At 47.5% G+C, this 22,743-nt stretch overlaps 1 protein-coding gene across 2 annotated transcripts in view; it reads right to left on the bottom strand.

Moving 5' to 3' along the window:
• CDK5RAP2 (CDK5 regulatory subunit associated protein 2) overlaps positions 1 to 22,299 on the bottom strand; it is a 168,972-nt gene extending 146,673 nt beyond the window's left edge. For both annotated transcript variants that reach the window (XM_044265030.1, XM_044265031.1), the window contains exons 1-3: positions 22,071 to 22,299; positions 11,514 to 11,581; positions 8,158 to 8,225 (exon numbers count right to left, since the gene is read on the bottom strand). In XM_044265030.1, the coding sequence (XP_044120965.1) occupies positions 8,158 to 8,225; positions 11,514 to 11,581; positions 22,071 to 22,126 (192 nt within the window). In that variant the 5' untranslated portion in view covers positions 22,127 to 22,299. The remainder of the gene's footprint in view (positions 1 to 8,157; positions 8,226 to 11,513; positions 11,582 to 22,070) is intronic.
• Positions 22,300 to 22,743: the final 444 nt, after the last annotated feature.

Genomic DNA, 22,743 nt, shown 5'->3' with positions numbered 1-22,743 from the left:
AATAAAATCTAAAAAAAAAAAAGAAGAAGAAGAAGAATTTCTCGAAGGCAATATGATACAAGGAGAGTCCCACAGACTTCAGATTCAGATCTGGTTCCCATCACACCACTGATTTTTGACCATCGCTCTTAGAATTAAACTCCCTGCCATGGGTACTGAGACTTGTATGATCTGACCACCCCGCCTCCTCTCCAGCCTCACTATCATCCTGTCCCTCACACACCATGTTCTCACTTCACTGGCCTCCTTTCTGGTCCTCAAATGCACCAAACCCATCTGCCGCCTGGCTCTCTGGGCAGCACTTGGTGGCCGCTTCAGTCCCGTGCTCTCATCGCAGTTCAGAGGCCCATCCTAACCACCCCATCAAAAGTGGCCCCCGTCTCTACAACCTGCACCGCATCACTCTTGAACACAGAACTCTTAATTTTCTTGCTAGAACTCTTTACAATCTGTACTCACGTATTTACACATCTATTATTCATTATCACTCTGAGTATAGGACTATATTCCACTTCTGGAGGACAGGGACATCAGCTATCTGCTCACAGCTGTTTCCCTTGAGGTGTTAGCACGGTATCTGGAACACAGTGGCTGCTGCATCAACATTTATTAAAGGAGTGAATAAACAGATGAGTGAATACAATCCCGACCACCCTGTTAGGTGTATGACCGCAGTCAAGTTCATTTTTCTGTGTGCCTCCATTCCTTTTTATAGATTACAGGAATACTTATCTCAGAGACTGATTATAGGATTAAAAGAAATTAATTAGAATTTTTGGTATTGTACCTAGTATGACATAAGGACTTAAAATATATTAATAACCTTCTCATTTGTATTTTTCCCTTTAAGAGAATCAAATTCAATAAGAAGTCGGGGGTAAAAAAAAAAAACCTTGAGCTGGAAAAACTGAAAACAGCTTACCATATAGTAGGAACAAACACCCCCAAAATAAAACCCACCAAATATGACTTAGAAACTTAATGCTGAAACATAAGCTAATACATGAGCTGTACTTGGCCACATCCCGGCCCTTGGAACCCCAGGACTGTGGAACTGCAGTCATCTGAAATGGGAAACCTCCCAACATGATGATGGGTGGTGCTTTCCAAAGCTGGAAAGAGGCCCCAGCTCAGCAGCAGGACAGACTCTAAAGAAGCTGCTGTCACTCTGGCTTCCTCCCACTCCCTGTCAAAAGCTTGCCTAGCCTAGAGCTCCATCAGGAAGGGAAGAAAAACAAAAGCCAACAACATAAAAAAGAACCAGGGCAACTCCACCCAGGCCCACCTCTACTGAAATCTGAGCAAGGCACCTAACTCTGGTGATGAGTTTCAGTGGCCTGCAAGAGTCTGGGCCCTCAGAGCTGAAGCTCACCCCACCAGGTCATCTTTGGATTCAAGGCAGCAAGGGCAAAGAGCAAGGCCCTTCAAAGAGAAAAGGCTCTTTTCTCGGGTCACTGGAAAAAGACTGACCTCCCAGTGCTACCACTTGTGAGCCATGTGACCTTGGCTTGGGAAAATTATTTAACGTCTTTGAGGCACTGCTGGCTCATCCATAAATAAGGCTAAAAATCAGTTGCCTCATGGGAGTGTTGTGACAATGATAGGAGTTACCTTGCAGGCAGAAAACAGAGGACAGCTTTCAAAGGAACCCATGCCTCACTCAAGCCCTCGATAAACAGATCTTTGGGCCATCATCAGTTTTTCTATGCTCTTTGAAAGTCCAAAAACTGTTAGGCCACTCACCTAGACATCACAAAAACCATGACCTCTTGCTGCCCAAAGTTCACCTCTGCTCAAAAATACAATATGTGAGATCATTCTGCCAGCAGCAGCTAAGCGAGGTTCGTAAAACGAGGAGGACACTTTGGAATCGGTTTCTGATTCCAATTCTCTCCCTCGTGTCTTCAAATCACGAAAACCGTTACTAGGCAAACATCTGTTTATTCACAAACAATACTGTAGCCATAACAGAATTTAAAAACTGAGCCCCAAACAACACTTGGAATATAACTACATTACAAAACCAATCTTTTTATGTTCTTTTCACCCTGCTGGTCTGTCATACGTATTTTTTATGTTGTTGCAGAATTATTCATCATTATCAGGTGAGATAACCGCCCTAGGTTCCACTGCACTGGCTCACAGCCAACTACTTGGCCATTCCTCTACTGAGAGATTATGGTTTCAGTGGGTCTCCTGGAAAGCGGACAGGCTTTACAATCAAAAAGACCAGTTTAAATTTGCCCCTTTTAGTTTCTCAACACACCACGCTCACAGGCAAGTCATGTGAGCTCTCCAACCTCATCTGTGAAACACCTTCCTCAGGAACTTGTTGCAAGACAAAGAGATAAAAAATGTAAAACACAATTCCCTTGTTTCTATTTCTTCACAATGGTACACAATGTAGCAACAAACAGCTTCACACACAGAGCTTTTTCCTTCCACTGGGTTGTTTCCTAGGACAAATTTCCCCAAAACAGATTACTGGGCTCAAGAGTAATACTATTTTTATGACTATCAAAATCTCTTTCCAAATGGCCTTCAAAAAGATTGTAAAAATTTACACTGCCCAGCCCGCCATCTGGCCAGGTTCTGGAGGGCATGGGCAGGACGTGCAGAGGTGTGAGAACATACAGCATTCAATCTGGTAAGCAGGAGGCCAAGGACGAGCCGTAAGCAAGGGTGAACCCTGCACTTAACACTGACCAGACAGCCCACCAGCCACAAGTCAAACTTGAGTCCCACAGCCCTTGGTGCTGGCAAGTCCCATCTGGAACACAGCCAGCACCAAGGACAGCAGCCACAACCCCACTTGGCCAGCTACAGACCATCCTGAACGCCGTCCACTGACCTGCCTCCCACCCAGTTCTTGGTCTCCTGCCTTACTCGAATCACACCCCTTGTTCTCCCTTCTTAGCCTCACCTGCCTGCATTACTGATTGCTCTACTAGAACCCAGCGTGGCCCCACCCCAATCACAACTCCAGCCTGCTCCAACTACCAGTCTTAGCCACTATCTCAACAACAGCAGCCGCCCCCGCAGGCTTAAGGCCCCAGGAGCTGTCCTGGCATCCGTTAACTTCATCTTCATCACAACCGCACGTGACAGAAATTATTTACCCATGTCACAGACAAGGCAACCAAAATTTACAGATCTGGTTTCTTATATAAGGTCATACATTCATTTAGTTAACAAACATTTATTGAGCGCCCACCATCCTGTTAGGTTTGCTGAGAACCAGGGAGAGAGTAGAAAGACACACGTTAAGCAAGTACATAAATAAAACATGTAATTACAAACAATTGTAAGATCCAGAGTGGAAAAGGCCGGGTGCTGAGTGCCTGCTATCAGAGTGCCAGAGGTCTCTGGCAATTTGGGGAAGGAGTTAGGGACAGCCTGTCTAACAAGGTCACATTAAAACTGGGACATGAAGGGCAGGGGCCTGCCATTCAAGGAGAGGGAGAAAGGGGATTTGAGGCAGAGGGAGGAGCACGTGAGAAGGCCCTACCCACATGGGTTAGTGAGAGCAGCCCGTGCGGCCGAGCACAGGGCATAATGGAGACAGGCAGGTGCTGACCTCAGCAGCGCAGGACGAGCCCATCATACAAGGCAGGGTCTTGTGGACCATGGCGAGAAGTTAAGGATTTCCTTCCAAGATCAAAAAAATTTCACAGATGGATCAAGAGAAACTGAACATTGCTGGGGCCTATCAATGTCCCCAGAACCGAGGGAGTTGGCTGTGATAAACAGTCCTCAGATTAGAATGGACACCCCAGCGTTATGTACCCACCATGTGACATCCCGTGAGATGCTTCCCAAACCCTCAGGACTACTCTGACTCAAAGACAGTACCGGCCCCACTTTACAGATGGGCTTCTCGAAATGACTTAACCAAGCTCATAGGTCAGTTAGTGGCAGAGCAAGACCTAAAGCCCCCTCCTGGTCATTCTCCAGTCCATGTCATATCCGAACACCACGGTGCATGAAAAGCTTCCCACACAGGGCCAACAGGATGGGGTGGAGGACAAGGGCATCTCTTCTCTGGGGATAAGTAACTCACCATAGGCAGGTCACAGAACAAATCTAGTGATGCAAACCTCCTAGGTAAAACACTAAATTTGACCAACTGCCTCAGCTGAGACCAGGAATTGCCAACAGAAGGGACTAAAGGCCTGGATACAAGAACACCAGCACCTCAGGGCAGGTGGGTGTGAGACAAGAGCTGCAGAATTTACCCTAAGGACCTCATCTTGGAACCGTAAAATGATATACACACAAGGTTACTCATCGAAGCTTTGTAAGAGTGAAAAAATCAGGGGCGCCTGAGTGGCTCAGTGGGTTAAAGCCGCTGCCTTCGGCTCAGGCCATGATCCCAGGGTCCTGGGATCAAGCCCCGCATCAGGCTCTCTGCTCAGCGGGGAGCCTGCTTCCCCCTCTCTTTCTGCCTGCCTCTCTTCCTACTTGTGATCTCTCTCTCTCTCTCTGTCAAATAAATAAATAAAACCTTTAAAAAAAAAAAAGTGAAAAATTAGAAACCACCTGGGACGACCCACAGGAAGAGATTATGTGAACGACGTTTCAAGCCCTCCCTTTTAATACAAGTCTTTGTGAACAGCTGGTCATTAAATAATACTATCCACTGTATTAACAGAAATGGAAAGCTACCCATGTCATTCTCTGTCTAGAAGCCATAGAAAAAGCCAGATTTCAACCTTTCCATGTACAGATAAAGATAGCAACATGAACTGATACGCTGATCCAGGTTCTGGGCCTTCCCTAATCACCTGAAAAATTCTGAGAGTGAGAGAGAAAAATCGATTGACTCTAACATCCAGAACAGGTCTCACCACAACAGCATAATCCTTTACTAAACGCTGCCTCTGCCAGGCCTCCTCAGGTCAGGAGCCCCCACTACACTGTCAGCTACAAAGGACCAGTGAGACGGGCTCCTACCGAAGACCAAGCTGACTGAACAGCCTCCTCCCCTAAGGCCTGCCCTACCGGTGAGCACAGCCTCAGCTAATGAGGCTCTGAGACAAGAGACCACCAACTGAAAGACCCAAAAGAAGGAAAGTGGCTTTCACATGCTGGAGTAAGGAAAGATCTGCCCGTGTAGACCCTGCTTCCCAGCCTGGGTAAGTCTGTGCCCTCCCTGGGCTGCAGAGCACCTGCGTGTCCAACGAAGGTACAGGAGGAGCTCCCCGAGATCTGGGACCCTGCCCGCTTTCTGACCCCTCCTGACCACATCCCGGGCTCCAGCATCACCCGCGCAGCAGCCCTTCACCGACAGGCCACCACCAGGCTGGCTGCTCCCTCCTCACAGCACCAACCCCAGGGGCTTTTAAAAGCACAATTCTGGTCATTTCCCTCCCAGATTAACATCTACCACCAGCAACCCTTCATCTTCAAGACAAAGGTCAACCAAAGAAGTGTAACACACAAGACCCCCGACCCCTGCCTTCTTTGGTGGGCTTACTTGTCTCAGGATCCCGGACATGGCCCCCTTCCAGCCAGAGGAACCTTACAATCCCCTAAACTCCTTGCGCCCAGCACTCCTGTGCTGCCCTTGCCCACATTGAGTCCCTGTGCCCGGGATGCTCTCCTGGTCTCTCACCTTGGCTAATGCCTCCTTGTCCCTGATGACCCAACTGGAGGGATGCTTCCTCCAGGGAGGCTTCCCTGAATCCCCCAGGCCAGGTTCAGAGCCCTCCTCTGTCCCCCACAGCACTCTGTACTTACCTCTGTCACTGCACTGTTTCCCAATCCATCTCCCCAACCAGCCTGTGACAGGGACGCCTACCTGGGCCTGGTCTTCATCTACTGCAGACTCCCTAGTCCCGGGCACACAGCCTGGCACAGGGCATATATTCAAAATATCTGTCAATGAATGGATGAACTCTGACCAAAACCGGAGACATCAGCTAACAGACCCTGACGCTCAGTTTCCCAGCATCTGAGACTAGCATAAGAGGAAGCCTGAGTTTCCCTTTAAATCAAAAGTATTCCAACCCCTCCTTAACATGCATGCTAACTTTAAAATTAGCATTCAATGCCAAGAGCATTTCCTATAAGCATCCCACAGAAAGTTCAGACCACCTCCACACAGAGATCATGCACTTCGCAGCTCAGGCCAAATGGAACATTTCAGTGACTCATAAAGACTTGAAAGGGAGACGCTGAGAACACTGTGGTCATTTCCATTTCAACAGCAGAATTTGCTCTGGAAAATGCTACAATAAAAAATATTAATGCCATAAAAACCGAACAGCAGCCGAAGGACCTCAGTCATAAAGAAAAAACATAAATCCTAAAACCGATCAGCATAGAAGGCTCCCTCTCACCTTCAAGAAAAACAATGTTTAGGTCCTCGGGAACCCATCTAGGGAAGGGAGACTTAAGTCCGTGACAGAGTTAAGGAAAAGAAGAGCGGACGGACAACAGGACGGTGAGAAGAAAGAGCTGACACAAAGAAGGAACTCGGTGTCTGGCCTCCCCACGCTTCACACGCACGCGCCCGCTCCGCCCTCACTGCAGCCCGAAGCAGCAGAAACTGGGATTGTGCTCATGGCAGAGACAAAGGACAGAGAGATGAAGGGAGCGGCCCAAGGTCCCCCCACAGGCAGCCGGCTCCCGAGGCCGGGCCCCCAGGCACAGACAGCCTCCCAGAGCAGCTCTTCGTGCCGCATGCTGGGCCTCGCTGTCTCCTACCTACAGAACGAGGCTTGGACTCAATTCTCAGATTCCTTCCCATTCAAAAGGCACACGATTAAGTGTGAAACCAACATTCCAAGATACTATTAAGTTTTTCCATCCAGAAATAAAATTCAAAATGGTGCCCTTCAGAAATTAAATAACTCTGTATCTTGCGGAGCAGCTCTTACATTAAAGGAACGCACGTGAAGAGCTGAACATTTAACGTGCCCAGCTCAGAGCCAGAGCTCGATAAACAGCAGCTATTATTACTCTTATGATAAAACAGCAACAGCCATTTAATACCAGAGCACGTTTTAATTATACACGATGTGGAATAATCAAATCTCATTTGTTTGAGGCCCCAGACCCCACAGCATAGATCGGGTTGTACAGTTGAAATTAGAACAACTCAAAGCTCGGAAATTACTTGTTTCCATTAGAGATCTGACAAGTCATTTCTTCAATTGGTCACTGGTGGTTTGCAGATAACTATTAGCAGTAATGAGTATTCTAAATTAAATCCAGAGACAGTACCGCTCTGTTCTGTAAAGACAACTGGGGAGAGAGAAACGTAATTGTGAAGCGTCCTTCTCTCTGGCCTCCATCTTCTCCCTGATAATCATCTCCTGTGTCTTGCATAGTCTGGCTTTCATTTGGCTACAAATGAAGAAGGGTCTAATCCTTCCCATGATAAATGAGCACGCTGAACAGGTAACTTGTTAAGGAGAATTGGAATTGGAAAAATAACCTTATTTTCCTGTTCCTTGACAACAAGCCCCCTCCACTAACAGATGAAAAACACGATGCTGGAAGACACTTAGCACGGGAGCCGGATCCGTCACCACGTAACCCGTCCTCACTCTGTATGCGGACCTGGGGACAGGCAGCTCCCGTCTCCTTCCACAGCAACAAAGATGAAGCCTGCAAAAGGCAAGGCGCTGGCACACGGCAGTGGGAAGAATAATGGAATCCTTAAAAACCTGGATTTCAATCCCGGCTCCGCCACTCGAGAATTATGGGACTATAAACGTATCTCTCTTAGGCTTATGATCTCTTATCTGTAAAATGGGGATAATATAAGTGTCTCAAAGAGTTCTGGCAAGGACTAAATGGGACCATTGGTAACATGCCTTACGTTACAGGGACGCCTTTGGCAAACGTGAGCTCCTCTCACGGGCGGTCTGGGAAGAGCCTGATGTCCGGGCCACAGGGAGGACACCAAACTCCCCAAAGCTGGAAACTGGTGATCCTGGCGGAACCCGTGTCTGGCCCCGTGTACAAAAGGGCTGACGGCATAGGTATGGGCTTGTCACACGGAGAACACCCACAAGACACGGCACTGCCCCGGACTCTGGCATTATCCAGCCTCGACACTTCTCGAGAACTACAGCTCCCCCCGGGCCTGGCTGGACAGCGGCAGCAGACATGGTGTGTGAGGGAAGATGATGTGGCATCTCCACTTACATTTTCAAAGTCCTTCATGTTCCGTGCTCTGGTGGGAGACACCGTTTCTTCTGACACGTTTGGGAGCACTATAAAAAAGGTAAAACAGACACAGGAAAACGGCATGGTATGCAAATTGCCCAGCAACTTTATTAGGGAATAGAGCCCAGAAAAGAAAAAAAGAGAAAAGAAAAAAAAAGGCAAGAACAGCTCCCACAGTATATCCTGCTGGCATTTTCTGTCTGTTGTGATTTACTGGCTTGAGTCTAGGGAAAGCTCTAAACCATTATATTTCAAATATTTACAAATTACTTAAAGTAGCCCCAGTGTAACGTGTCAGAGAACAAACCCCAAAAATGCGCCGGGCATGTGGCCCAGCCAAACTGTGCTGATAGGCACTTCCCCAGTGCTTGTCATACGGTTCTCCTGCTGCACGGTGTACCATCTTCACGCGCCAGCGACTGAAGCAGAGGTCACTGACTGGGGTTGGCAAACTTTTCCTTAAAATGCCAGACAATAAATATTTTAGGCTCTGTAGAACATAAAGCCCGAAATCTGTCACAACTGGTCAGCTCTTCTGTTGTAGCACAAAAAACAGTCACAGAAAATCCATAAGTAAGGAAGCTGCATTCCCATAAGTTTTACTTCCAAATGCAAGCAGCAGGTTGGAAACTGCCCATCCCCGCTTCAGGGTGATTACAGACTTGGCCGATGCCCAAAGCTTTCCATAGTTCCTTTCTTCCAACAAACGTTTATTACACACCTACTGTGTGCCAAGCGTCATGCTAGGTGCTGGGGAAAGAATGGACAAAGAGACGGTGAGCCTGTGCTCAAAAGGCTCTGACCTAGGGGGCAAGACAGGCGGGTAACCAAACTGGCACCGTGCTCACAGAGTGCCTGGCGCTGTTCGGATGTTGGGGGAACGTGCACGGCACCAGTGAATGAATCCATTCTTCCAACAAATATGCGCTGGGGGCCTACTCTCCGCCCGGCACAATTCTAGATCTGGCTACATCAGGAAACAGACAAATGGAGCTGATGGGCTCTAGAGAGAAGATGGAAATGAGCAAAATAACAGGATAATTACACAGGATGTGAGAAGGTGAGAAAGGCCATGGAGAAAACTTAAGTGGATAACGACTGGAAAGATCCAGAGTGGGGAGAGGACTGCAATTTTAAGTCAGGGCCAAATCAGGAAGTTTGCACTGAGAAGGTGCCCATCGGGCAAACCTGAAGAGAAGGGCAAAGTGAGAAGCCCCGTGCCCGTGAGAACCAGCAGTAAACAAAGGCGTCCACAGGACAGGAGGTATGTGAGGTGCTGGCGGACAGACTGCACACAGCCTTGTAGGCTCTTCTTGGGACAGGGAGCCCCCAGAGGGCCCAGAGCTGAGGGGTAACACACTTGGACTTAGGTTTCTACCTCTGGCTGCCTCGCTGAGAACAGACTGAAGGCACTTAGAGGGAAACGAGGGGACCGGTCAGGATAGGCTGGAGACCACGGTGGCTTAAAGCAGGTGGCAGGACGAGCAGGGGAGGAGGGTCTGATCCTGGATGTTTTAAAGTCACCAAAAGGAATAAATGAACTGAAACAGGTGAAACGTGTAAGCTTGGAGAGGAAAGCGCAAGAAATGAGCCTGGGGAGAGCCAAGACAGTGGTGAGCCTTGAGCTGAGTCTCAAAGAGGCAGCAGGCAGAGGAAGACAAAAGGAAGAAGAAACTTCCCAAGCAAAGGCCCAGAGTTAGGCATGGTCTTCAGAAACCACTGACCCAAAAGAGGCTCAGGAAAGAGGCAGGCGCAGACTGTCAAGAGCCCTGTGTACCAGGCAAAGGGCACAAAGGCTTGTTTTCCTGGTTCTCAGACTGGCCATGCTCTCCTACCTACGCCTGCGTCCTACCTGGTCCTACTCATTCCTCAAGTCTCAGCTCCACGATCACGGTCTTAAGAAATTCGTGCCTGACCCACCTCCTCCACACCAGGGTACCGCTCCGCCTGACCCCCTCACTGCCTGGCCCACCTTCTCCACACTGGGGCACACACCCCCAACCCCCTCACTGCCTGGCCCACCTCACCCACATCCCCACTCACGGCACCTTTTTTCTTTGTTCATCACATTAATCATATGATTTACCATGACATTTCTTTGTTGAACTCTCTATCCTCCAGGCTGGGTCACAACCATGTTCAAGGCTGAATCCCAGCATTTAGCCCAGGGCTTGGCAACTACACTATGGGCTGAAGCAAAGAGCAGTCCTATCAATTCTCCACTTCGAATTGCCTGCTCACAGGAAGAACAGAAACTGCTGGATTTTGCATTTAAGGTAGAAGTTAACAGGCTCTCCGGGTGCCTGGGTGGCTCAGTGGGTTAAGCCTCTGCCTTCGGCTCAGGTCATGATCTCAGGGTCCTGGGATCGAGTCCCGCATTGGGCTCTCTGCTCAGCAGGGAGCCTGCTTCCCCCTCTCTCTCTGCCTGCCTCTCTGCCTACTTGTGACCTCTCTGTCAAATAAATAAATAAAATCTTGGGAAAAAAAAAAAAAAGAAGAAGAAGAAGTTAACAGGTTCTCAAGGAAAACCTGAGGGGGCCTATAAGTTAAAATATTCTCCAGAAATTACACCTCATGACACTGATACTATCTGTTCTTAAAACTTCTTCCTTCTGCATGTCTCATCACTTTGGAGACGAGGAAAACAAAAACACAAACACAACCACAAGTGAAACCCTCTCTGAGATACTTAACAAGGCAGATTAGCAGCACATCCCTCAGATGCTTATGACAGCATTCGCTTCTTTCAGAAACAAAAATTATGAAGAATGCTTAGCAAAAGCCAAATTGCCCCGTGGAAAGTCTCCTCCTAATCCAGCTTAAACACAATAGACTGCTTATTTCCTCAGCGCCGTCTCCTGTGGTCTAACCAACTATTTGTCTCCAAAGGGCAGGCCCGTGGAGGAATGCTGGGCCTCGACCAGCAAATGGAATCCAGCAGCCTGCCAGGAAGGCCTTGGCACAAGGACGCTCAGCAGCACGCAGGGCCCCCCGCTGCTCGGCGGCCGAGACCAGCAGATCCTCCAGGCCTGACCCAGTCAGTTCAGCCTTCACAAAGCCACCCAGTTCGGCGAACGCCGGCTCAATCTCTACGAGCCTGGTAGCAAGAAATAGAGCTCGTGGAATATGGCATAAAGGACATCAATTCCTCCATGCCAGTGTTTATGAAAGGAGGTAAATAGCAATTCAGTAAGTACAAAAAACACTGAGCACCTCCAGAGAGCCCCTCACCATGCCCGGGTAGGCTCTGGGCCCCAGAGACTTCGAAGCCCAGTCCCAGGCCCAAGGCCTCAAGGGCCCCACAGTCAAGAGAATGCCCGGCTCTGTATACTTACCACCACTTCCCAAACCAGCAATGGGGCTGATGCCATCCACTTCGTCCGGTAAATTGGGAACAAGGCCACTAGGAGAGAGCATGGGCAGGAAGACATGAGTCAGTGTTTGAACAACAGAGACCGTGAGGACTGCCTGGACTGCACTTGACAATCATCAGGCCATAGGCAGGGAGCAGCGCACAGCTGAGCTCGCGGGGAGACACGTAGCGCAGAGGGGAAGGACTCCGGCTCTGGGGCTCTAACACGTGATAGCTGAGTGACCTTCAGCAAGGACGGTCATTCCTCATTCATTCATTCAGACAGCAAGTGTTCCAAGTAGCGTATATATGCCAGGCGCAGAGACACTGCGCCAACTGTAAGCTACTGACGTTTCTGAGTCTCGCTCTACCTGCTACATGGGGCTATACCACCCACTCCCTGTAAAGATTAAATGAGTTCATGTTTATGACTCTTGGCTCATAGTAAGCACTCAATAAGTGCTATACACTGTTTTTGTCTTTACTAGAATTGTCACTATTGACATGCCTACCACGACCAAAAATTAAGCTTCTAAGAACCTGATACCAACTCAGACGCTTTGAAAAAGTCAAACAAAAATGCAAACTCCAAGAAATTTTACTGGTTGAATTATAAAAACAGGTTAAGTGAGGATCTGGAGACACTGACAGAAAACTGAACCATAACAGGAGGTATGGTCGGCCAGAAAAGACACTACGCTGGATTCTGTTCTAAGCTCTGTCATATAGCCTCCCCGCCTCACTTCTTTCATCCGTAAAAGGTGAACAGCAGCTACTTCGTAAGTCACCGAATATCAAAGACACAAAGTGCCCAGCAAGGCACCTGGCACATTGAGGGCACTCCAAAAATAGGAACAAAATATTACTGTCACCAGAAAATATCCAGCGCTTTGGAAATTTATGAAAGATTTCCCATTGTGAGAGCTGCCCGTGCCCCAAGAGTCCATGCATTTTCAAAGGGAGGCGCTAGGGCACAGAGTCAGCCTGGCCAGAGTCACATGGCAGTCAAGTGGACAACCAAATCCAGAACCCGAGCCTTTTCTGTCTAACTTCCAATAATGCTTCCCTGTCCCGAGCTATAAACGATGGGTTGAGGCACACTCAGCTTGACTTTCCGGCAGTTTGTTCTCTCCATGTTTCTAAATCCAAATCCATCCTGTTCTGAGGAAAATTCTGTCTGATCACCCAATTCTGGGGTTGGGAATAGACCTTTGCCATCAAAGCCAAGCAAAAAATTGGATATCATAAGATTCCAACATCAAGAGAACAATGACATAGTATGTGTCTGCTACAAAGATAAGTGAAAAAAACTTCAGTAGACTATGGCTTCAACTACAAAAAAAAAAAATACATGTACACTAAAGTCACCTCAAATCCTTCCTGGAAACCAAGTGGGCTATGCATCTGTAAGAAGACAAAGGGAATATTAAAAAATTATCATTTGTAGGAAAATGAGAGATATTCTCCTCCTTTCAAATTTTCTATACTTCTTCATTTCCTCCAATAACCATCACTAGAAGAACAAACTCCATTCCCTAAACTGAATATTAGAAATTAAAAACAAGTTCAACCAGCACCTTTTGCAGATGGTGGCCCAAAGGTCCAAAGTGCTACACCAGCTTACTGGTCGAGCTTAGCCAACAGTCTGGTCTGCACATTCCCAATCTGGGGTTCTCTCCACCACAGCCACTAACTAACCGCCACTGGCTGAACTGGCCCAACAGTGACTCCAGCGAAGATGAAACACACTGGAAAACTACATGGCAAGCAAAGCCAAAGAATTTGGTCTTAGACAAGTTTCCAAGAGGCAAACAATGAAGCTTGAAAAATGACACTTGACATTCCATTTATGAAAAGAAACCACTATTTAATGCAGAAGTTCCTACCTCGTTCCTGCCAAATTTCCATTTGGACTTTACCTAACCACTTTCAAAATGCTGTGACTCTGTCATCTGCATCTCCCGTCAGCTCCAGCCACCCTCCAGCTTCAAGTAGCTTCCTCGTCCCCTTTGCTCTTAGCTGTGGGACTTCAAGGACCCCCACTAGAAATCAGAACTATGCAAGCAAAAGCATAGGGCTTAGGTACAATTTTATCACGGTATCGGTGGGGGAGATAAAGGCCCAAAAGGGGAAGAACCTCTTGGCCCAAAATCACAAGGGGATCTCAGCCACGCAGAGACCAAAATCCAGTTTCTCAGGGTCCGTATTCCACTTGCTCACCTGTGCCGGGGCCGCCCAAAGCTCCTAGACGAATGTGGCACCTAGTCACCGCTGGCTTCCTCAAAGGCCAAGTACAGCATAACCCTACTGAGCTATCGTGTGGGGCACCCACAGGGGAACAGGCACCACACTCGGGACAGGTGGCCTCCCGCTGTGGCCTCACCATGGCCCTTCTGTGGAAGGTGGTAGTTTTTAATTGTTGCCTTTAAAAAAAAAAAACCACACACACACAAGGAACGCAGAAGCTCAGAAAACTTAGTAAGCTGAAAGACCCGAGCTGGCCTGATTTCAGGCCCCGTGCTCTTAACCTCTGCAGCCCCTACCTCACCCGGCCCATGGATGCCCCTCACGCCTTCCTGCAGGGGAACATGATACGGGCCAAATGAACGGAGGCAGAGGACTCCCAGTGACCGGCGCAGAGCGCCCTTTCTGAGGCTTTTTGTCGACTCCGCGTTGGGTCAATGAAGAGACGCTCAGCCGCGCTTTGCCACCTCACCCTCTTGTCTCGCTCCACCACCACCCAAAAGGCACAGTCGCTTTCTGTGCCATGTGTGGCAGAGCCGCTGTCCGTTCACACCACAAGCCCCAGGAAGGCCCAGCGGACTGCGTGCTTTGTTGATAAAGTGTCGGGAGAGCTGTGACTGGAACTGGGCACCACGTTCAGAAAACAATTATCCCAAGTGCACTTTGGTCTGTCTTTTAACAACTCATTTTTCATTCTGTTATTTATTCTAAATTAGCGAAGAAATATATAAGCAAAAAAAATCCAAAGTAAGACATCGAGACGGCCAACGGACACATGAAAAGATGCTCTACATCACTGACCAACAGGAAGGTGCAAAACAAAACCACAATGAGATACACCCTCCCACCTGTCAGAAGGGCTAGACTCAAAAAGACAAGAAACAACAAGTGTTGGCAAGGATGTGGGGAAAACAGGAACCCTCTTGCACCGCTGGTGGGAATGCAGATTGGTGCAGCCACCGCAGAAAACAGTATGGAGGTTCCTCAAAAAATGAGAACTAGAATTACCATATAATCCAGTAATTCCACTATTGAGCGTTTACCTAAAGAAAACAAAAACACTAATATGAAGAGAGATGCACCCCTATGTCATCACAGAATTATGTACAACAGCCAAGATAAGGAAACAACCTGAAGGTCCATCAATAGACAAACAGATAAAGATGTGGTATGTACGTGCCCTGGAGTATTAGTCAGCCAAGTAAAAGGAGGAGATCTCGCCATTTGTAACAACATGGACTGACCTAGAGGGTATTATGCTAGGTGAAATAAGTCAAATTGTTTCATTTATAATAGAGATTCTACAAAACAAAACAAACAAAAAAGCAGAAACAGACTCATAATCACAGAGACCAAATGGGTGGTTGCCAGAAGGGTAGGGGTCGGGGAAGGAAGGGGCAAAATGGCTGAAGGGAGTGGGAGGGAAAAAAAAGACAAGCCTAAAGTTCTTGACTACTCCCCACTCCCATCTGAGCCCCCTAGGAGGTCATCACTGCTGTTGGCAAGACATGTGTCCTTCTAGGCCTTTTTCTATGTATTTACAGATACAGGGACATAGTTTCATTTTGTGGTTTTAAAAGCAAAACAAATACCATCAAACTGTACATATTATTCTGCAGTATCTGTTCTTTACATAATGTGTCCCAAAGATGTCTTCATGACAGTACAAATAGATGTACCTTCGGGTTTTTAACTCCCACAAAGCATTCTACAGCAGTGTTTTTCAAACTTCACTGACCACAACCCAGAGAAGGAAATATATTACCCTTAAATTCTTGAAATGCTTTCTATTCTATGCTATTATATTTTTAAAATTCTAGTTGACACCTACAAAATTGAATTTCATGAGCTGCCAATGTGTCACAGTCTAAAATTCACTTTTGAAAGGATGTGTATTTACCCGATCCCCTGACGGTAATTCAATTTGCTCCCAAGTTGTTCCTTCTACAAACAATGCTTTATGAATATCCTCATACAGGTCTCCCTGTCCAGGTGCGTGATAATTTCTCTAAGATAACAGAAAGTGGAATTGCTGGGTCAAGACATATTCACATTTTTTTAGTAGGCAAAGGATCTGAAAATACAGTGGCCCCTTGAACAACATGAGTGGAATAGCATGGGTCCACTTACATAGAAATGTTTTTCAGTAAATACTGTACCGTACTGTAAATGTATTTTCTCTTCCTTACGATTTTCTTAATAATAAATTCTATTTATGTTCTAGCTTCCTTTACTATAAGAATTCAGTATATATATAATACATATAACACACAAAATATGTGTTAATCGACTGTCTATGAATCAGGCTCTCGGTTAACAATAGCCTAGTAGTTAAGTTTTGGGGGGAGTCAGAAGTTACATGTGGATTAACAAGTATGTAGGACATCACGCTCCTAGCCCCGTGTTGTTCAGGAATCAATTGTACACAAACGGCTATAGAAACACAAGAAAAAATGTTCAACATCATTAGTCATCAGGGAAATATAAACAAATACAAGGAGATACCGTGTCACACCCCCGAGGCTGGCTTCACCAAAATGACAGACAATAACAAGTGATGACAAGGCTGTGAAGATACAGAAGAACCCTCTTCTGCTGCTGGAGGGAGAGCACAAAGTGCTGGGCAGTTCCTCAAGATGTCAAACATACACAGCGTTAGCATATGACCCAGAAGTTCTACCCCCAGCTCTATACCCAAGAGAAAGGACAACACACATCCACACAAAAACTTATACATGAACAAATGTTTATAGCAATATTATTCATAGGAGCCAAAAAAAAAAAAAGAAGAAACAACCCAAATGTCATCAGCCAATGAAAGAACAAAGAAAACATGTTATATATATCCAGTGGAATATTATTTGGCCATAAAAAGGAATGAAGTATGTCACAGATACACCACGACATGGGTAAACCTCACAGATGACCACATAGTATAAGACTTCATTTATATGAAACGTCCAGAACAGTCAAATCAATGGACAAAAACTAGACTGTGGTTGCCCAGGGCTGGGAGCGGAGTAGGGGAGGAGAACTAGCCGGTGTTATGAATGTTTGTGTCCCCTCCCAGAATTCCTAGGTTGAAACCCTACTCCCTGTCCCAAGTGATAGCGTTAGGAAGTGGGGTCTTTGGGAGATTATTAAGATTAGATGAGGGCAGGAAGGTAGAGCCCCATGAACGGGATTAGTGCCCTTACTAGGGTTACAAGAGATTTGCTTCCTCTCTCTGCTCACCACCCGAAGAGGAAACAATGAGAAGTTAGCAGTCTGCAACCCATAAGAAGGCTCTCAACAGAACTCAGCCATGCTGGCACACTGATCTTGGACTTCCGGTCTCCAGAACTGGGAGAAATAAATTCTGTCATCTATAAGTCAGCCAAAGTCTCTGACGTTTTTGTTACAGCAGCCAAGCTTAGACAGGGAGTGACTGCCAATGGACACAGGGTTTCTTTCTTAGATGTTGAAAGTATTCTAAAATGGGATTATGGAGGGGTCCCTGGGTGGCTCAGTGGGTTAAGCCTCTGCCTTCAGCTCAGGTCATGACCTTGGGGTCCTGGGATGGAGCCCCTCATCGGGCTCTCTGCTCAGCGGGGAGCCTTCTTCCCCCTCTCCCTCTGCCTGCCTCTGTGCCTACATGTGATCTTTGTCTTTCAAATAAATAAAATCTTTTTTTAAAAATGGGATTATGGTGATGATTGCACAACTCTGTAAATACACTAAAAAATCATTGACTAGTCTGTTTTCAATGGGTGAACTTTTTGGCACACAAATTACATTTCAATAAAGCTATTTTTAAAAAAACACACCTGGGCATATTTTTAACACCAAACTGTCTTCCAGAAAGACTACAGCTGTTGACACTCTGTGTGTGCACTTTTTCAGTGATTACAATGCAGCATTTCACTGCTAAATATGGAGCCTGTGTTTACATGGTATTTGTCTTTTTAGAGACTGAACAAAATTGACTCATTCAACAAATATTTGTTGATCCTCTACTATCTATGTGCCAGACATGGTTCTAGAGCTAAAGATACAGTGGGGAACAAGCCACCCACACTCCCTGCCCTCACTAAGCTTATACTGGTGACTGGGAATACGTTCTACAAACTACCAGCCTAGAGGCACCCCTGATCCAAGCTCAGCCTAAAATCAAGCCTACACACCTTCACCAAAATTTCATCCCACCATCCTCTTTCTTGACCTCCTTCTACAAAAGTCCATGAAGGCATTCTTGGCCTGACAAAGTATGACTGTGTACAAACATGCAGGAAAACATTTCCTTTTGGTCTGCCCCTCACCAGAAAGCAAGCACTTGTTGGTCATGCACCAGAGGAACCCACAGAAGAACAAACCTGGGCCCAGGCCTTCAGAAATTCAGTTAGGGAGAGGCAGAACCGCAGACATGAAAACTAAGGGACAGATCCAGGGTAGTGGGCACCAAGGATTTTGTCCAGGAAACCGGGCAACACCGTAACAATAAAATAAAAACAGCTAACATGTAATGCACCCCCAGCAGTTGTCCGGCACAGAATACACAAAGCTTTGCTCCATCCATATAGTCACCCGATAACTAGGCATTATCACTGAAGAGAAACTGAGGCTCAGAAGGGTTGACTGAATTACTAAAGCAACTCAGCCAGTAAGTGGCCAAAGCAGCATTCAGATCCAGTCGTCCTGAGTACAAAGACCAGGATCTTCCAAAACCACCTGGCAGGGCTTCATAAAGGGCCTTAGCGTGGGGGAGGCTCCCAGGCATGGCATCTGAGCCCGACTCTCACAGGCCTGGAGTGCTCTGGGGCACCCACAGGTGATCAAGTTTGGAGAGAATGACGCATATCGACCGATTCAACAAAAGTCTGAGGACAAACTGGACTTGTTTCGTCTCTAAAACTGGGTCTTGAAAATACCAACCAGAAGTACTCGTATTAGTTTAAAAAGAGATGATTTTATTCCATGGATTTTTCTCTTCCACTGTGACCATCTAATGAAGACTCTGTCTCAGGACCTTTCTGCCACTCTTGAAGGGCCAGTTCACGTGGCAGAAGCTTCCTAAAATCCTCCCAGAGGCCTCTCAGCACAAGTTCAGAGAACTAGCTGAAGGTAGGACAGATACCGAGAGCCAGCCTTTGGAGTCAGAAAGCCTGGATTAAAATCCCGGCTCCAATAAGACTCCTAACTGATAGAGGACAAAGGGGGTTGATGGAGGGACGTGGGTGGGGGATGGGCTAGGTGGGGGATGGGGATTAAGGAGGGCACTCGTTATGATGAGCTCTGGGTGTTGTAAGTATAAGTGACAAATCACTGAATTCTACTCTAGAAACCAACATTGCACTGTATGGGGACTACCTAAAATTTAAATAATATAAATACATAAATAAATACATAAATAAATAAAGTAAATCTTTGCTCACTCATGTACTTTTTTATGGAATCCCAGACCATTCACTTCACCTCTCTGAGCCTCAGTGTGCCCACCTATAAAAAGGGGATAATTCTGTCCATTTATGTGCCTCATACCAGGTTTGGAACCGGAGTCACAAAGATGAACAAAACACAAGCCCTGCTCGGCAACAGGTCAGAGTCTAATGAGGAAGACAGACACGTTATAGGTGTCCCTGCACCATCCAACACAGAGCCACCAGCCACACGTACCTGCTGAGCACCTGAAATGTGGTAAATCCAAACCAAGAAGGACTTGTAAGCGTAAAATGCATACCAGGTGTCAAAGACTTTGTAAGGTAAAAAAGAATGTGAAATACTTCACTAATCATTTTTTATTGTTTGCAAGTTAGATGGATAATATACGGAAATTTGGGGTTAAATCAATATATTATTAAAATTAATTTCACCTGTTTCTTTCTTACTTTTTCATTGCGGCTCCTAGAAAAGTTTTAGTTACATAGGTGGCTCATGTTATATTTCTTCTGAACAGTGTCAGTCAATAAAACTCAGTGAGGTAGGGGCGCCTGGGTGGCTCGGTCAGTTAAGCATCTGCCTTTGGCTCGGGTCATGATTCCTAGGTCCTGGGATTGAGTCCCTCATCGGCCTCCCTGCTCAGTGGAGAGTCTGCTTCTCCCTCTCCCTCTGTCCCTACCTCCGCTCATGTGCATGGGCTCTCTCTCTCTGTCTCTGTCTCTCCCTCTCTTGTGCATTTTCTCTCAAATAAATAAAATCTTAAAAAAAAAAAAAAAAAACCACAGTGAGGTAAATAAGGGCTGAGCTGGGGCCAGAGATGGGTAGAGGTGGCTGGAAGAGCACAGAGGGCCCAGGTGGGGATGGGGGCAGGTCAGCGAAGCCTTCCTGACATGGAAATCTAAGTGATACCTGAAAAATAAGAGGCATTAATAAGGCAAAAGGGGAGAAGGGAAGGCAACCCAGGCAGCAGGAAGAATGAGTGCACAGGCCCAACAGTAAGAAAGAACAAGGCAAGGCCACCCGTGACAAAGAGCAGCCAGGCAGAGGGAAGTGTTTGGGGACGAGAAAGGTAGGGACAGAGAGGACAGAGGAGGTTAGTGAGGTAAATGGGGCCAACTTACAAAGGACCTAGGAAACTATCGTAAAGAACTTCATCTAGAGAGGGATGGGGAGCCAGGGAGGGTCTGAAGCGGGTAAGAGACCAGTCACAGGAATGTCTACAGCGAAGGCAGGAGGGGAAGGCAAGGGAGGAGATGTGTTCATCTGCAGAGTCGCTATGCTGTTCAGACACTGGTCATAATCCTTTCAGATTCAGCCATTTTTCAGATGACAAAAACGGGAACTCCCAAGGGGTCTTGCCCAAGACCACAGGGTTGTTAAATACAGAACTGGGATTAAAACCCACCTATGCCTGGGTCCCAAAGCCCAATGGCTTGGTCAGCTGGCACAGAGATAAGAGCTGAGACCATTAATGGACTTTGTCTTAATGGCAGTGCGAAGCACTAAACATATACACAGCAGCAGACTGACCAGCAGATTCACACCGTAAAAAGGCTTTCACACTGTAGTATAAAGACTATTACCGGCGTGAGGACAATCCAGGTGAGAGGTCCTCCCCAGTATGTTAGGACAGTGGTAATCAGAGGAAGAGAAAGGGCCGTGATGAACTACCAAGGATGCTGTCAGGCAGGAGCTGCAAAGGGCCTTGCTCTGTGCCTGATACATAATGGGTTCTCAGTAAACACAGTAATCATGTGTCCAGGTTTGCCCAAGATAGGACCAGTTTATGACCGTTGTCTAGTCGTAAATATTAATTGTGCCCATTTCACTGTTAAAAGTATCCCGGGTTGCACAATAAACAACATGGGCACCCTCTCAGTGAGGGTCTGTCGACTAAAACCAGCAGCCTATCCCCAGCAGAGCTGGATAAACACTACGGATTCTCAGTCAGGGCTCTCCTCCACGTCTTTCTTCCCACTCTCCACCAGGAGCCCCCCAAAACCAAACGGCCCCAGCCCTGGAGCAGTCTAGGGCTCTGTCAGGCTTTCCGACCAAAAGGTCCCACAGACAATGTGGGCTCCATCAGCCTCTTGGGTCAGGCCCATTGGGAGGCTACTCCCAGCCATTAGTCCCCAGTTTGACATACAGATGATGACAATGCTAAAGACGATAACACAGGATCATTTTTTTAAGCACCAATTATGTGCCAAACACTACTCTTGCCAAGCAAATCGCGGGGAAGGCATATTCTCTTTTCATCTTCACCCCAATTTCTGTTGGGTGGATGTTACTATTAGCCCCATTTTACAGACGGGAAAACAGGTTAAATCCCTTTACTAAAAAGTCGCACAACTGGTTAGGTTAAAGGGTTGGACCTTAATCCAGTTCTGTTCAACTCCAGCCACAGTTCTTAACTGCACTTCACTGCCTCCGTCTTGGTGGCCACTATGTGACCCCATGAACGAAGTCCAGACACACCAACTACCTTGCCCATAATGAAAGCCAACCTCCAAGTCAGAATGAACCATCAGGTGCCCCCAAGGTTCCTACTCCTCAACCAGCCCCTACCAGTGGTACACTCCAAAAGGTCCCCACCTCTCCCTCTTTCAGAAAACCCCTTAGCGGACCCTCACATCCTCTTCAAAGTATTTCCCGAAATACGAGAGGCAGGTGTGATGTAGGTCGGGACCCCCGGTTCCCCCACATCAGTATAAGCTGCTGGGTCCTCGAGACACGCCCCATCCCAGACCCCACCCCACACACTGCCCCTGTCCGGACGCCTTCAAACACCAAGGGGAAACCCCAAGTCCCGGTTAGGGTGTACCCCCATCAGCGAGAATCCCGGCCGGGTTACCGCGCCCCTGCAAAGCCCCGGCCGCACCTGCAGCCGCTGAGCGTCCCGGGGAGGGTGACGTCCTCTTCCAACACCGAGTCCATCGTGGACACAGAGGAGGTGGTGGCGTTGGTGTCTGTGGCGGCGGGGTCAACTGGTTCCCCCCGCTGTCGCGACCCGCAGGCTCCCCAGGTCCCCGCCCCCTCCAATCCTGCTCTTGTTCGGACTTTGGCGGCGCCGCTGGAATTCAAACCGCAGCAGCCGCCATCTTTCCCGGCGCTTCTTCCTACGGAAACGAGGCGGGGTCAGCGAGGCGCGCGCGGTGAAGCCGACAGACAGGCGCCAGAGGCCGGGCAGGGAATCGCTGGCGGGTGCCATCTTGATTAAGGGCATAAGCCCTCGCACTTGGACCAGCAAGACTAAGGAAAGAGAGGCAGACTGCCATTTTTTGTGAGGGCGCTCAGGCCGAGGCCGGGGCAATCGCCATCTTTGTTGAGGGCAAAGGCCGGCTTTGGTCCGTTAATTCAAGCGGGAGATGGGAACCCAGTCTTTAATCGACCCTCAGAGTTCCTAATCCAGTAACTGTTTTTCTAGAAAAAAGATCCCCTAAACTTAAGGGCCATTATACTGTGCATCCAGAAGGCTTTCGCCTTGAGCTGAAACTCAGATAAGCAAATGCCGCCTCACTTTATAAAAATCCTATCTGCGGAATCCCAACTCC

This window comes from Neovison vison, chromosome 9, assembly GCF_020171115.1.
Source record: "Neovison vison isolate M4711 chromosome 9, ASM_NN_V1, whole genome shotgun sequence".
Lineage (NCBI taxonomy): Eukaryota > Metazoa > Chordata > Mammalia > Carnivora > Mustelidae > Neogale > Neogale vison.
Note: the sequence above shows the minus strand (reverse complement) of the source record. Positions and strands in the feature narration are given on the sequence as shown.